The sequence below is a fragment of the Molothrus aeneus genome, chromosome 1 (genome assembly GCF_037042795.1).
Source record: "Molothrus aeneus isolate 106 chromosome 1, BPBGC_Maene_1.0, whole genome shotgun sequence".
NCBI classification, from domain to species: domain Eukaryota; kingdom Metazoa; phylum Chordata; class Aves; order Passeriformes; family Icteridae; genus Molothrus; species Molothrus aeneus.
In genome coordinates, this window is record NC_089646.1 from 129,812,504 (window position 1) to 129,825,855 (window position 13,352).

Here is a 13,352-nt window from a genome sequence, read left to right on the forward strand (position 1 = left end):
GAATGTCTTTGTATCAGAGCTCCATCCATTCTAAAATAGTTACTGTCTAAACCTCTATTAAGTGTAATTGCATCTGAGTAAACTGATGCACCTGCCTGAAGCTCATTCTTTGAGGTTAGTGGGGCTCAGTGCAGGAGTAAGTATTCACCAGTTTTGTTTTCAGTGTAGAACTGTGGCTTTATATATAGACAAGTCCATGTTTATAGGTCCATGTTAAATAACCCTACAGCTGTTTTCAAAAATCTCATCAATTAAGTAATCAATTTTTATTTATTTTTCTGCTGCTTTACTATATTTCACACACCTTGTACAAAAGTGTAGACTAACTTGTTCTCAACTGTTAGCAAAACAATGTGTCATCTGCATTTTAACAGAATATTTATTAAGAAAAACCGAAGTTTCACCAGTGTTACAGTTCCTTAAAATGCTGACCTTAATACTATGTTTCTGCAAAATACACTGTGTTCCCTAGTTAAATAAGATTTATTAAAAACTGAAATATAAAATTAATTAAACATACTTGTCCCATTCACTGTAATCCCGTGGTATGTTTTTCTTGCTTCTTTGTTTGTTTTGCAATTTTTTATTCTAAAAGAGAAACAAACAGCCATCTTGTAAGACAATTTGTTGCAGTGGAATTTGCAGTGTTTTTTTTTGGTTTTGTTTCTGCAGTACATATTTTCCTAGTAACCACCACTACTCATGACTAATCTTAGTTCAGTCTTGAAAATGTAATTCATCTTGGTTTAAAGAAAATCTTGATGCATTTCACAAATCATTGCAATCTGAGGGGCTCCTGAGTCTCACACTTCTTGTCCGCTGTCCTGTCACATCACAGAGGCACTGAATGAAACTTTCTAATGAGTATCTTGTGATGCCATCTTCCCAACCACCCTTTCAACATAGCAAGGGAGAACTCAGTCTTTAGAAGACCCAGCCTTGTGATGAGGTGTTTGACACTGAGAGTGAATCAGAACCTGGTTTTAGGCTTCCCTTTCCCAAGAGAATTCCAGGCACAGATTTTGGTAGCCCCTGGAACACTCACAACAAATTTGCAAATAAATTACTTCAAAGTAGTGTCTGAACTTCTTTTTACCATTTATCACTTTACTAAAGTCAATTCCACGATTATTTACATCCACTTTAGATTTTAGACAAGCTTTATCATTGAAGCTTGCCTTACCTAAGATTTTATCTTGAGGATGTTCCTTCAACAATCAGTTCTGACAATCAGATTTGACTGCCTTGTATCTCAACCCATCTCCTACACTAATGGACTCTATTTCCCTAGCTGTCCCCTTTGGCATCTCTTCTACCTCCGTCATGAGACTATACTTCTATGCCCCTCCCTGCTTGTTGACTTCAAAATGCTTAATAGCAAGGTGTGGTTCCAAACAGGTATTTCACAGTGGAACAGCCAGTTCAAAATATTCCCATCTACCCTATCCTGGCCATTCAGTCCTCCTCTTACCTTGCAATCCAGCATTCACTGAGTTAGACCAGTGTAATTCTTTGTAGAATTGCATATTTACAATTTTCTGTGTTTAAACAATCTGATAGAGATCACAGTACAATCTCCAAATATCTGTACCAGTTCAATTCAGCATGTGATAAACTGGACCAAAGAAATGACCAGAAGCTTCCTAAACTCGCTTTGCCAGTGGTGACACTGTAACGAGGACATACTTCTGCAGCTGGATGTAAACACCTCAATTTACATAATGCAAATGTGACCCTTCCTGTAAACACTTCTGACTATCTATAATGTTAGGTTACACAAATTTTTGTAGTATATAGCTCCAGAATTACTCTTAATGTTATGTCTTTCAGGAAGCGAGACAAAATGACAAATATGTTCAGTGATCAACACATGTTTAGAGGAGGGAGCTCCTAAATACTCCTAAATACACCTTCCTGAAACATGAGTTATCCTTATATATCCATCCTGGTGTATATTACTATTTTAATGAATATCAAGTTTTTTTTTTTCAACCAAAGTACTTAATTTAAATGAGCAAAAATACTGCAACTCTCAGAAGAGACTCTCATAAGGTACTGACACTAATACAACTCCAGCTCAGGGAGAGAACCACAGCATGTACATTTATAGAATGAGGAAGAAACATTGACTCAAAAACCCACCATTTAAAAAAAAATCTCAAGTCTCATATATTTGAAATAATTGTAATCAAGTTGTGATTCCAAGAGAGTCAGGAATTTCTGATCAATAATATTTCAGAGGATCTCATCCAAGAGGCTTTGATAAAAAATGTACACTTGCATGCCATGGAACTCAAAAAAATAAATCTCTGTGCTTGTCATGTTTCCTGCTACAATTCATAATGTATGAATCCCACTGGGTTTGAAGCTCACTGAACATTTTCTGGACCAAAGATGAACACTTACAACTTGGCTTCAGTACAGGTGACACAACTTGGCCTTGGTTCTCCAGTGGGCCGTCCTAAAACATTTACTATTCTATGGCAGCTAACCACTGTTATTTTTTAATTCAGAATATCCAAAACAACATGAAGGCTATTCAATCCTATCATGGTGGATTTTTATAACATAAAACTTGTATGCATTTTGCATGCCCTGGGCTGTGGCACGAGGAGGTATCTGAGGATGCAAATCTTTCTGGAACAGTATTAGAAAACCATGTTTGGCAAAGAAGCCTAAGCTGAAATCCCATCAATACAGTCTTTTGAATATTAATATCTTTAAACACATGCTTTTACTTCTCTCCTGGACAAAATGAGGCAGCAAAAATTATAATTATGCAGTGTGGACCGTTAAGACAGTTCTGGGCAGCATGATAAGAAAAGAGGGGTGTAAAATGGAAATTTCCACATTGTGTTATAGAGGGGAATATTGCAAAAATTTTACTCTTTTTCAGCCCATTTTTTGAATCCCCCCCATGGATTCACAGCAATTAAAAGAAAACACTTTACAGAGTTACAAACTATCAGTAGTGAATTGAAATTACACCTACATATAGTATCAGCAAGAAAATCTGATTACAGACAAAACAAGATGCTTTCATTTACCAAATTTGTACCCATTAGTGCAATCCACTGGTTTAGGGTCAATAATGATTTCCAGAACTGGATTCACTGAAAATGCTGAACTTCTTATGTATCAGATCAGATGAACAGTCTCCAACCAAGTAATAACATAAAATTATGGATGGCTTTGTGCATTTATTTCCAGCAGAAAGGATAAATTTGGATGATTCTAAACTTGAACCCACTTACAAAATTATATGATGCCAATCTGAAAAATAATTATAGTCCCAATTGATTAGCCAAACGTGTTTAAAAACTGTAAGATGACACATACCTTTATAAGAAAGAAATAAAGGAAAAAAAAGAAAATCTGATTATGTACATTATTCAATTTTTTGAGATTTCATGTTGCAGGTATTAAATTTAGTGTGTGCTATATAAACAGGTTCTTTTTATTCAGTGGGAATCTAGTGGTGATACAACTGTAGTGCTGCATAAAATATTTCAGGCTTTCCTGCTCTCTTCCAGGACAGGTTACAATTCCCTTAGAGGTTGTCTGCTTAGACAAAAGGAATGGAAATCACATACCACAGGTAAAGCATAAAGCTATATCTAGGTTTCCTGGGTAATAATGCTAACACCAAAACCTAGTAGGGAGAACAAAAGCTGATGAGCAAAAGAACAAAATTTGATGTGAAGACTGCTGCATGGTTTAACGGAAGAGGGAAAAAAGGTGAATATTTTGTCTTTGAATGGAGAACACATCCTCTTTAGTAACATGGCATATCCTAGATTTCAAGACACTTTCCATCACTTTATGCTAACATGCTAAACTGGGTCTACTGAGTTCACATTGTATTAAACCATTTTCTGTTCTAGCAATTACACAGGACATGAATCAAGGATAAAGCTATAGTGGCACAATCCATCTCAGCAAAATAGGACAGTCAATAGGAACATACATTGCAAAATATTAAAGAGTACACATTAATTAAAAAACCAAACCACAAACCAAACCAAACAAAAGCACACCTCAGTCTCAATACTAACCACTTATAAAACATGCACTGGAATCTCCAGCCTCTTTGTATACCACATAACAGAGACTGCCTAGCTATCCCAAATGTCTTGGTCCAACATCTATGTACCAGCTGACAAATAAGAAGTAGTTTCTGACAACATAAGAACACAGATCAGGCATTTACTAATACATAATTATTCAAGAAAATAGGAATTAGTATGAAAGATCACACGACCTGTAAGGATCCCTTCATAATGTTTCTGACTCACAAACCTCCAAAAAGAACAATGCTTAATGAATTTCCTATTGCAGTGTCCCAGAATTAAAAAAAAAATAATTTTGAGAATCAGACTGAACTGATTTGTGACAATACCTGACAATTCAGAAAAATCCCATCCACACCTACTTGTCTGCCAATCACTTCAGCAGCACTGTATTTAGTATTAGCAAGAAAAGCTGGCCAGAAAAAAAATATTTCAGCCAGATAAATAAATGAAAAAAAGTAAAACTCAGCAAAATGTAAGGAAACTAATACCTGGGGGGAAAATGTAAATATGTTTTCTGTAGTCATGAAAATTTGTTAAGTCTGCTTAAGGGCTAAATTGGGAATTATGCTGTACAGCTGCAGTGGGAACATCAACACAAGGTACCAACACAATCAAAGGCTACATATACACCATAGCCTACCCAGTACAGGAGTGGCTACAGAGTAAAACAATTGCTGCAGAGGCTCTAACATCCCCACTGTATGAGTTCCAGGGTGTTTGTTTTGGACTGGCTTCTGACTGGTCCCATGGAACAAAAGCCTGCTGGCAGCTGGAGAAAATCTCCTGGCATAATTTCATCCAGAAGGAGCCTAGTTCACATGCTTAAGCAGTACTTGGAAATATGAATCAAAGAACATAAAAGGCTGTTTAAAGAGATCTGCTTTGGCAGTGAATTCTTGATCAGAATTAAAACATTATTGCAATACACATGCTAGTACTAAGAAAGCACTTTTGTTTAAGCACTGGTCTCTTGCAAGGGAGCTTAAAGGTCCCTTGCAAGAGACCAATGCTTAAACAAAAGTTTTTATTTTCTGGTTAACAAAATAAATCTAGTAAGAAAGGCACAATGATTAGAAGTTCATACATATAAAATCTCCCAGTTTTAGAAAAACTGGAGATACCTCATCAGTGGGAAGGCAGCTGCTGGAACAACGAATGGGAGGCAAGTTATCTTGTGTTTCATTTGGTGTGTCTGTTCTCAGGAGCTGTGATTTCTTATCATCTTCATTCATTTCTGCCAGCCAGCTCTGGAAATAAATAAATAATTTTTTTTTTACCTTAAGGCAGTAGAGCAATTATCCTTAAAAAGCACTGCTCTTAATGGGGAAAAGCAATTAAGACAAAGAGCAATAGTGCTTTTTTGAATAAAAAGTGATCTGCAAAAAAAACCAACACGTAGAGTTAAAATGGGCAGTTAATGTTCAGTGACATTAAGCAAAAATAAATTTTAAAACATAATCCTTTGATAATTTCCTCTTTTAATCAAATAATTATATTCTACTTAGGCATAAGAAGATTGATACATCACAGTGATTGTATTATGGACCACTATAAATGAGATCCTGTACCATCAGTTCACTATTAATTGCTTGCCATTCTTCAGCTGTGAAATCAGAAGCTGTGGCTGCAGGCTTCTCTTTCCTCAGAGCTCTGCTCCTTGGATCCAAACACTCAATTCGCTTCTCACAAACCAACGTCAGTTCAGGGTAACACCCCTCCTCCCCAGACCTTTAAAATGCAAAGATAGAAATGTTAACAAAAAAGAATTGCACCACATCCTCCATGTTTCCCTCCATGTGTAGTCCATACAGTGACTGCAGAGGACTATTTTCCTGTTACAACCCAATTTTACTAACACCTAATAACATTTTTATTAGAAAATCCCAATTAACCTTCAACCATTTTCCAATGCCCACATACACTGTTCAAAAGTTCTCACCACAGTGCTCATTAAAAAGAAACTTGTGTCATTTAAAGCAAAAGTTAAACAGGTGTGGCATCTGAAATTGCTAGTCATGCAACATGGATCATGAGGGAACCAAAACAGAGTGGCAGCATTTAAAAAAACCTAGCACTGAGCTACACAAACTTTTGGATGGTTAAAAAAAGACTTGGATTTCTAGTGTTATCATTGGGACACTTTGAGCATGATCACTTTAACTTTGTACTTTAATTTTAAATTAGAAAGTCACAGACAGGTTCAGACAAATAGAAAAGGGTTCACTCAAATTTTACAGAACAGGAATGTAATTATTAATGAAGGTAAAAAAATAAATTTACCTTAATACCCTGAGAATCTTTTCCAGGTGCTTAACATCTGTGCATTTTTCAATGAATTTGTAGTCCAGATGACTAATAGGTATTTGATATGTTTTAGTGGTTCCTTCACCCAGAAAATATGGTACTGATTCATCACCCATAACTAAATATTAAAAGAAAAAAAAAGTGATTCTGTAAGCTTCTAGTTACATTTTGAAGTAATGCAAATTTAAGGAATAAAATTGCTTACTCGCCACTGTCTCATGCAAGCAGACCTGTAAAAGAAAAAATATCAGATTTGAAGGCCTGATCACATTAACTCTTGCTGACTAGAGGCTTACTGACAGAAATATGAGATGTGCTTTTTAAAAGTATGCAACTCTACTGCAAGTCAGAACAATTCAGAAAGACCTCTTAAAGAAAAATTGCCCATTTTTACCTATCACATTCTCTGTTTTATTTAACACATACCTGTTTTAACCAAGTGGGATAATCACAAAGGAGAAGATAGTGAAGGACACTCCTTTTTTCAGAGGGAAGACATTAACCAATGCAGCATATCTAAGGGAACAAAAATCTTTGGCTTCTCTGTAGACAAAATGAATTCAATTCTCTTTCCTCAATGACTGCATTTTCTGGGTCTCTGATTATATTACACACGAATCTGAATCTTTTCCAGTAAGTCTGTTAATGAAGAAATGAGGGATTCAAATAAGATATTTCTGTCTCCCTGTCCCTTTGATCTGCTCATGTGCATCTTTTTCTGTATTGACCACAAGCTCTAGGGAGCTGAAACCTTCCCCCCCCCCCCTTTTACATAGTGCACGAAGCAATCAGTTAATTTTGAAGAAATACAATAAGGGCAACTAGCTAGTATGTGAAAACAACTATGTGTAGTTATAAACCAAATTAAAATAATTGTGTTCTAATGTCTTGCATAATTACGCACATTAATTTGTAGTTACACAAAAAACGTTTACAATACAGTATCACTTAAATAATAACTAGTCATAATTAGGTGCTGCACAGAGATTCTGCCCCAAGACTTTGCGGTTTCAGTACTGGAAAAGGAAGAAGTCGCACGGAAAGAGGGACAAATGTAGGAAATAATTAAAGAAGAATAGAAGAATTAAAAGCTCATCAGCACCGGCGGTTTTTCCCGTTTATTCCCGTGGCCGGGAGCTGCCCAGCACCAGGGCACCGCGGTGACCAGGGCCCCCGGTGACACAGCCCGGCTCCAGTACAGCCTCCCCACACACCCCTGGCAGGATCGGGGCTTTACCTCCAGGCCGGCCCCCGGGCTGCCCTCACGCCCGGCCGGAGCCGGGGCAGCGCGGCGGGCCCGTGCCTAGCAACTGTTGCTATGTACAACATGGCGCCGGGGACACGGTGCCGCCCGCCCCAGGGCTGCCCAGCCGAGGCTCCCGCAGAGCCCCGCCGGGCTCCAGCGGCCACACTGCTCTTCGCCCATCGGCACCCACCTGCCCGGGGCCGCGCTGTCTCCGGGACACGGACGCGGCCCTGCCCACACCGCAGCCGGGGGCCGCCCGGCCCTCGCCCAGGCCGCGCAGGCGCAGCTGGGCTCAGGGCGGGGATCTGGGCTGAGGGGAGCGCCTGCCGAGGGCGGGCAGAGATGCAGCGCCCGGGGGTGCAGCTGTGGTCAGCATCATCCTTGTGTTTCAGCGTAGTATTTCACTCAGCGGAGAGCAAGCGGTCCCTCTCCCGCTGCCGGTGTCCCCAGTTAAGTGTTGCCCGTCAGCTCTGCACTCCTCCAGCGCTGCTCTCCAGAGGTCCATGTCCCTTCCCGAGGGCACTGGGGGCTCTTCGCCGCCTTAGTCCGTCAGCCAGAGGCACCCGGCCTGCCCGCACGGGGACCAAGCCCGCCTCCGTTTGCCGGCGAGCTTCGGCAGCGCTGCTGCCGCCCGCTCCTCCTCACCCTTCCGAGCAGCCGTGTCACAGCCAACCCCTTCGTTCTGCTGTGCAGGCGCAAGGTGCACGCTGCGCAGGCCAGGCTGGTGAACTGCTGGCAATTGTGTAGTAAAAAAGGTTATAATTTATACCCGAGTGTATCTGGTTTCCAGGAAAAAAAAAAAATCTAGTCTTTGTAGCATAGATCAGGTACCTAAGAAAATCTTAACCAAACAGCTCCAAAACAGCATCTCAGAATGCTCTTTTTATCCCCTATACCAAGCCACTGCCGTTCATTTACAAGTCATCACACAGTCATGCAGACCTTAAAAAAGATATTATTACAGTGATGAGATAAGCAAGTTATCTCAGCACCATTAGCACCATCAAAACGGAGATCAGACACACACAATCCAGCAGTATGCTGTAGTACCCTTCAGTAGTATTATGTAACACACATTACAAACAGATGCAAAAAGTTTTGGCTCATCATCACAAACCCACCACTTTAAATTACAGACCCCTGAAAAGTCACCTGAAAAGCAAAACAAGATCCCACTTTTTTGGGGTGCTATCCAAAAAATCTTTGTAACACAGATCTAATTCTTTCCTTGAATACAAACAAGTCAAACACTTAAGAAATTTCTATTTCCGCATTGCTTCTTAATGTTTAACTTGCCTCCCTTTCCCTCTTCTTTCAGGAGAAATGATTTTTTCATACTTTCAGACATCCATACTTTTGACATGTCCACAACTGGGTGCCAGAATTGGGTGCTCTGATGTCCTTTAAGATTTTCTTTTTTGAAATCCAGATCTGTTTCAAATCTAGCCTTCTATTCATTTTCAGTAGAATTTATTCAAACCACAGTTATTTTATGCAGTTCACCGGAGTCCAAAGAACATTTAGCAAAGTTAAAATGCAAATAAAGTTTAGATGAGAGTAATGAAAACAAAGATAACTCAAAAAGAATACAATTATCACTGAATTTAAAAAACACTGCATACTTTGACTACAATTTAAACAACAGCTTTAGAAATCTACTGATGGAAGACAATATAGACAAAATTTAGTTTTACAATGAACTTTAATATTTCAATCTCTTAAAACACAAATAAGAGCGTGCATTTACACACAAACAGTTTTACAGAACAAAGTTATCAGAAAGATTGTATCATGAAGTCACTATCTTCAGCAGACATCATCGAGCATCAAAAACGACCACTGGAATAATGCAGTTAAAGAAAAAAATATGTTCTGGTTGAAAAAAAGATGGGGGAGAGGAAAAGAGACTGTCTAAATCTAATCACAACTTTCTACATAAAGTATTTCAAAAGTCATTTTTAGTAAGATGCTGAATAATATCAACAATTCACAGTATGTTACCCAGCAGATTATAGTAACTTAATATATAAACAAAATGGGGAAAAAGAAGAGAAAGTGCCAGAAAAGAAATCCAGGTGCCAAATAACACTGCAGAAATTGTGCTATAGTAGCTTGCTGTACTGAATTGATTTTTGACCCTGAAGAATTGCTATGTGATTTTTTGAATCTTCTGTTTGAATCTTCTGTTCTGTTCTTGTCTCCATCCACAGCTTTCCAAAGGCATTCAAGTGCACTTGTAAAAGGATACATCTTTTTGTCCTTTTCTTGTACATTATTCTGTAGCCACATTCTCTGCACCTGATAGGATCTCTTGCCTTTATTTCATTTTCTGTATGACACTCTGATGTTATGGAGGAAGAAAAAGGAAATGGGGGCAAAGAAGAACAGCACTGTTAATGCACAGATAACTTTGAAAAGGTGTGATAGTCAAATTCCTACTTGTGGCAAACAAACATAGCAAGTGTAATTAATCTATATCAAGAGCTCAATGGTAACAAGATACCATGAAAAAAAGAAAAAGAGAAAATAAAAAGCAAGCTTCATTTACATTAAGATAAAAGAGAATCTTGCTAAAATCACCCAAATATTCTTGCATAGAACACATTCCACACTTGATACTAGATAGTCTACTAATGAAAATTTCAGTTCATCCCTCCAAAGTCCAAAGTCTATTGCCTTAAAAGACAAAATATTCCAGGGATTCCTGAAAATCACTAATTTTTAAGTTGTTGATTTATCTATAGGTAAGAGAGAATTTGACTACTGTACTTCAGGAATACCTGAGTGCCCTTACAGCACTGTCAATAAAACATACAGAGATCGAGGAGCTCCACACAGCAACACAAGCTCTAGGGAATTATCTCCACAACACTGTGTATGTACCCCATATGTGTGTCACCATCAATGCATAAAGCTTTAAACATCATCAGGACAAACACTGCAACTACTTCTATCTATGTACCCTTCCGTATAATGACTAAGCACCATTCATTATTAAAACACCAAATCTCCAGTAACAAGTAATAAAAAAATCAGTAATGTCTTTTCTTTACCTCCACAAATGTAAATCATTGGCTGCTGCTTTGGAGGCTGAACATCCTTCTGTGAATCCATGTTCTAAAACAGAAAATACACAACATGCACATTAGCTTGGGTGTGGGGTTTTTTTGGTTTGTTTTTTGTTTCCAAGGCATACACAATCACTTTAATATCTCAAGCTGAAGGTAAGAGAATATGAAATCACTTCCTTAAAAGTAAATACAAACAAATTCCATTTATATTTGATGCACAGGGCATGGGTTAATTCAGGTTTAAAGAGACTTCAGAAAGTCATTTAGTTCGACTTCTTAAAAGCAAAGTAACATCAGGTTCCACAGAGCTTTACCACTCTGGTATAGAAAACCTCTAAGGATGAGGACAACACTGTATTTTCTATTAAACAGTATTTTAAACATTAAAGACTAGTGAGTAATATTTTTTTTTTCCTCCTTCCTGCCAAAGTTAAGAATTTCCTTGCTGGAAATATAAAGTTCAATAATTTCTTATATGCCACTCTTGTAACAATGGTGCTAACAAAGAAGGTAAGCCTTGTCATCTTTCTTCCTCCTCTGACACACTAGCTAACCTGATACACTATTTGTTGTTCTAAGGTATTAGAAATACTGGGAACAGACTGTGGGTAGAAGAGTAGAGGAAAATAAAAAGCAAAGCAAAACAAAACAAAAAAACCCCACAAAAACAAAACAAAAAAACCCCAAACAAACAAACAAACAAAAAAAAACCAAAAAAAACCCCAAACAATGAGTGGTCATACATGAAATTCAACCCTTCAAATCCTACCAAATCAAGAGTAATAACTCAATGCTATTCTCCAAACACCTCTTAATGTCCTGTAATCGTTTTGATTGTTCAGACTTTAATTTAAAGACAAGTATTTCTTCATGGCATCAGACTAAATAGTTACATATACTCCACAAACACTCTACCAATCTTTAAGTAATCCTATCCTAACATGTAAATGTCCTTACAACCATGAATTTTAAGGTGGTTACTGTACATAGATAAACACTTTTCCCCCACCAAATTTAAGTCTAGACAAGAACACGAATATTTCCTATTAAGTTTTTTGAGGCTGCTGTTTTCTGTATTGCTGTTCTGACACAGAAAACAAGAATTCCTAACCCTTATACCAGTAAATAGCCTTCTTGATGCTTCCTTACGAGAACAGCTCTCTGATGCTTTTGCTTACAGCAAATATTATTTTCCTCAGCTTCAGAGTTTGTTTCAGCATAAATTCAGCTGGGAAAACTATGATACTGAAAACAGGGCAAAGACATTTCATACTTTAGGAGTCTGATCAACACTTGAAAAACCATCTTTTTAAAACTCCCACTATGTCACTCCATTTAGGAGAACTGGAAAGAATCCATTAAACTCTACAGCTTTCAAGTATGCTACACCATAATCATAGTGGTATCTTAACTCACATGTGCTACAGTTTTTTGTGTCAGCACGTTGCAGTAAGATATGTGCAGCCACCCATTACCACTGGAAAACAGCAGACTCTTCTAAAACACAGAGCTGAACTAAGGTGGATCAACGTTGTAGCTAAATAACCTGGGTTAGTGCTGCTTGTGCAGCAAAATTACACTGCTGCTAAGGGCAGCAGTGAATTACAGTTCTGTGTTTTGCATAGTTTAGCTGGCCTTCACACACCCTGCAGCCCTAAGTGCCACCAAGCTGGCAGAGCCAACAGGCCCAGTGATGCACCAACATGTGCTGGGGTGGATCCATTGCAGAGACCTGGGGGTACCATGTGCAAGAGCACTTCAAATCACAGAATGGGAAAGGCTGGAAGGGACTACAGGGTCATCTGATCCAACCTCCCCACTTAAGCAGGACCGTTCTAGAGCACATGGCACAGGAGTGCACCCAGATGGTTTCTGAGTACCTCCAGTGAGGGGGACTCTGCAACCTCTCTGAACAACCTGTTCAGTGCGCAGTCACCCGCACTGTAAAGAAGGTCTTCCTCCTATTCAGGTGGAACTTCCTGTGCCTCAGTTTCTGCCTGCTGCCTACTGTCCTAGTGTTTGGCACCACCAAAATGAGTCTGGCTTCGTTTTCTTGGCACCCCTTGCTTCAGATATTTTTACATATCAATGAGGTCCTCTCTCCGAGCATCTTTTATGCACCCGTAAAAGAGGCCAACCCGCTCCTTCACGTCCCGCAGAGCCCATGAAGAAGAAGGGCAGATAGCCCTCTCAGCCCACGGGCCGCAGGCCCCCCATCCCGGCCCAATTCCGACCTCCCGCACCGTCCCGCGGGTCTGGCACGCAGAAGCGAAGCCCACGAGCCTGGTCCCGGCCTTTCCCTGCCCACCACGGCCGCACCAGCACCGCCCAGCAGCGAAGGGAACACCCGGAAGAGCCGCCCGCGGGTTCCCGCAGCTCCGCCGGCCTCGCCGCCTCCCCGGCGCACGCTGATGACGCGCGCCCGGCGCCCGCGGGGCGGGGCGTGCTGCGCCCCGCCGCCAGCTCCGGCTCCGCGCCGTCAGTGGTAATGAGGCTGAGGCAGTAACGAATATTCCGTTCTGGGTGTTACCCACCTGAGGGAAAAAAAGGAGAAAAAAAAAGGCACACAGATTACAGATTATTTTAAGACACAAGCTTCCATACGAATAGCAGCGTCAGTTGTCAATGAAGAAAGTAGGCAGCTGCATGGTTAGGTAA

At 39.6% G+C, this 13,352-nt stretch overlaps 2 protein-coding genes across 7 annotated transcripts in view; both read right to left on the reverse strand.

Annotated features, from left to right (window-relative positions):
- Positions 1-7,864, reverse strand: part of SPAG1 (sperm associated antigen 1) — a 37,711-nt gene extending 29,847 nt beyond the window's left edge. Inside the window, exons 1-6 of one of the 2 annotated variants that reach the window (XM_066564995.1) lie at positions 6,804-6,829; positions 6,583-6,607; positions 6,354-6,495; positions 5,642-5,801; positions 5,195-5,320; positions 521-588 (exon numbers count right to left, since the gene is read on the reverse strand). In XM_066564995.1, coding sequence (XP_066421092.1) covers positions 521-588; positions 5,195-5,320; positions 5,642-5,801; positions 6,354-6,493 — 494 coding nt within the window. In that variant the 5' untranslated portion in view covers positions 6,494-6,495; positions 6,583-6,607; positions 6,804-6,829. Of the gene's footprint in view, positions 1-520; positions 589-5,194; positions 5,321-5,641; positions 5,802-6,353; positions 6,496-6,582; positions 6,608-6,803; positions 6,830-7,813 lie in introns of those variants that run through there. The other variant, XM_066565001.1, reaches the window with a different exon arrangement.
- Positions 7,865-9,306: 1,442 nt separating this feature from the next.
- POLR2K (RNA polymerase II, I and III subunit K) lies at positions 9,307-13,099 on the reverse strand. 5 transcript variants are annotated; one of them, XM_066547670.1, is made up of 4 exons: positions 13,014-13,099; positions 10,677-10,740; positions 9,872-9,964; positions 9,307-9,462 (listed from the first exon to the last, which is right to left on the reverse strand). In XM_066547670.1, exons 2-4 carry the CDS (start codon positions 10,735-10,737, stop codon positions 9,440-9,442), a joined length of 177 nt encoding a protein of 58 aa, XP_066403767.1. In that variant the 5' UTR covers positions 10,738-10,740; positions 13,014-13,099; the 3' UTR covers positions 9,307-9,439. The 5 variants fall into 5 exon arrangements, with proteins under 5 accessions (XP_066403767.1, XP_066403785.1, XP_066403757.1 ...); XM_066547688.1 differs by having other exon boundaries at positions 12,929-13,099; XM_066547660.1 differs by having other exon boundaries at positions 13,003-13,087.
- Between the last annotated feature and the right edge of the window lie 253 nt (positions 13,100-13,352).

Excerpts from the sequence above, each read along its gene's own strand:
- POLR2K (XM_066547670.1), bottom strand. The coding sequence starts at position 10,737 with ATGGATTCACAGAAGGATGTTCAGCCTCCAAAGCAGCAGCCAATGATT. Across the intron at positions 9,965-10,676 it reads AATGATTTACATTTGTGGAG|AGTGTCATACAGAAAATGAA; the intron begins GTAAAGAAAAGA and ends CCATAACATCAG. Across the intron at positions 9,463-9,871 it reads CAAGAAAAGGACAAAAAGAT|TGGTCGTTTTTGATGCTCGA; the intron begins GTATCCTTTTAC and ends GCATTATTCCAG.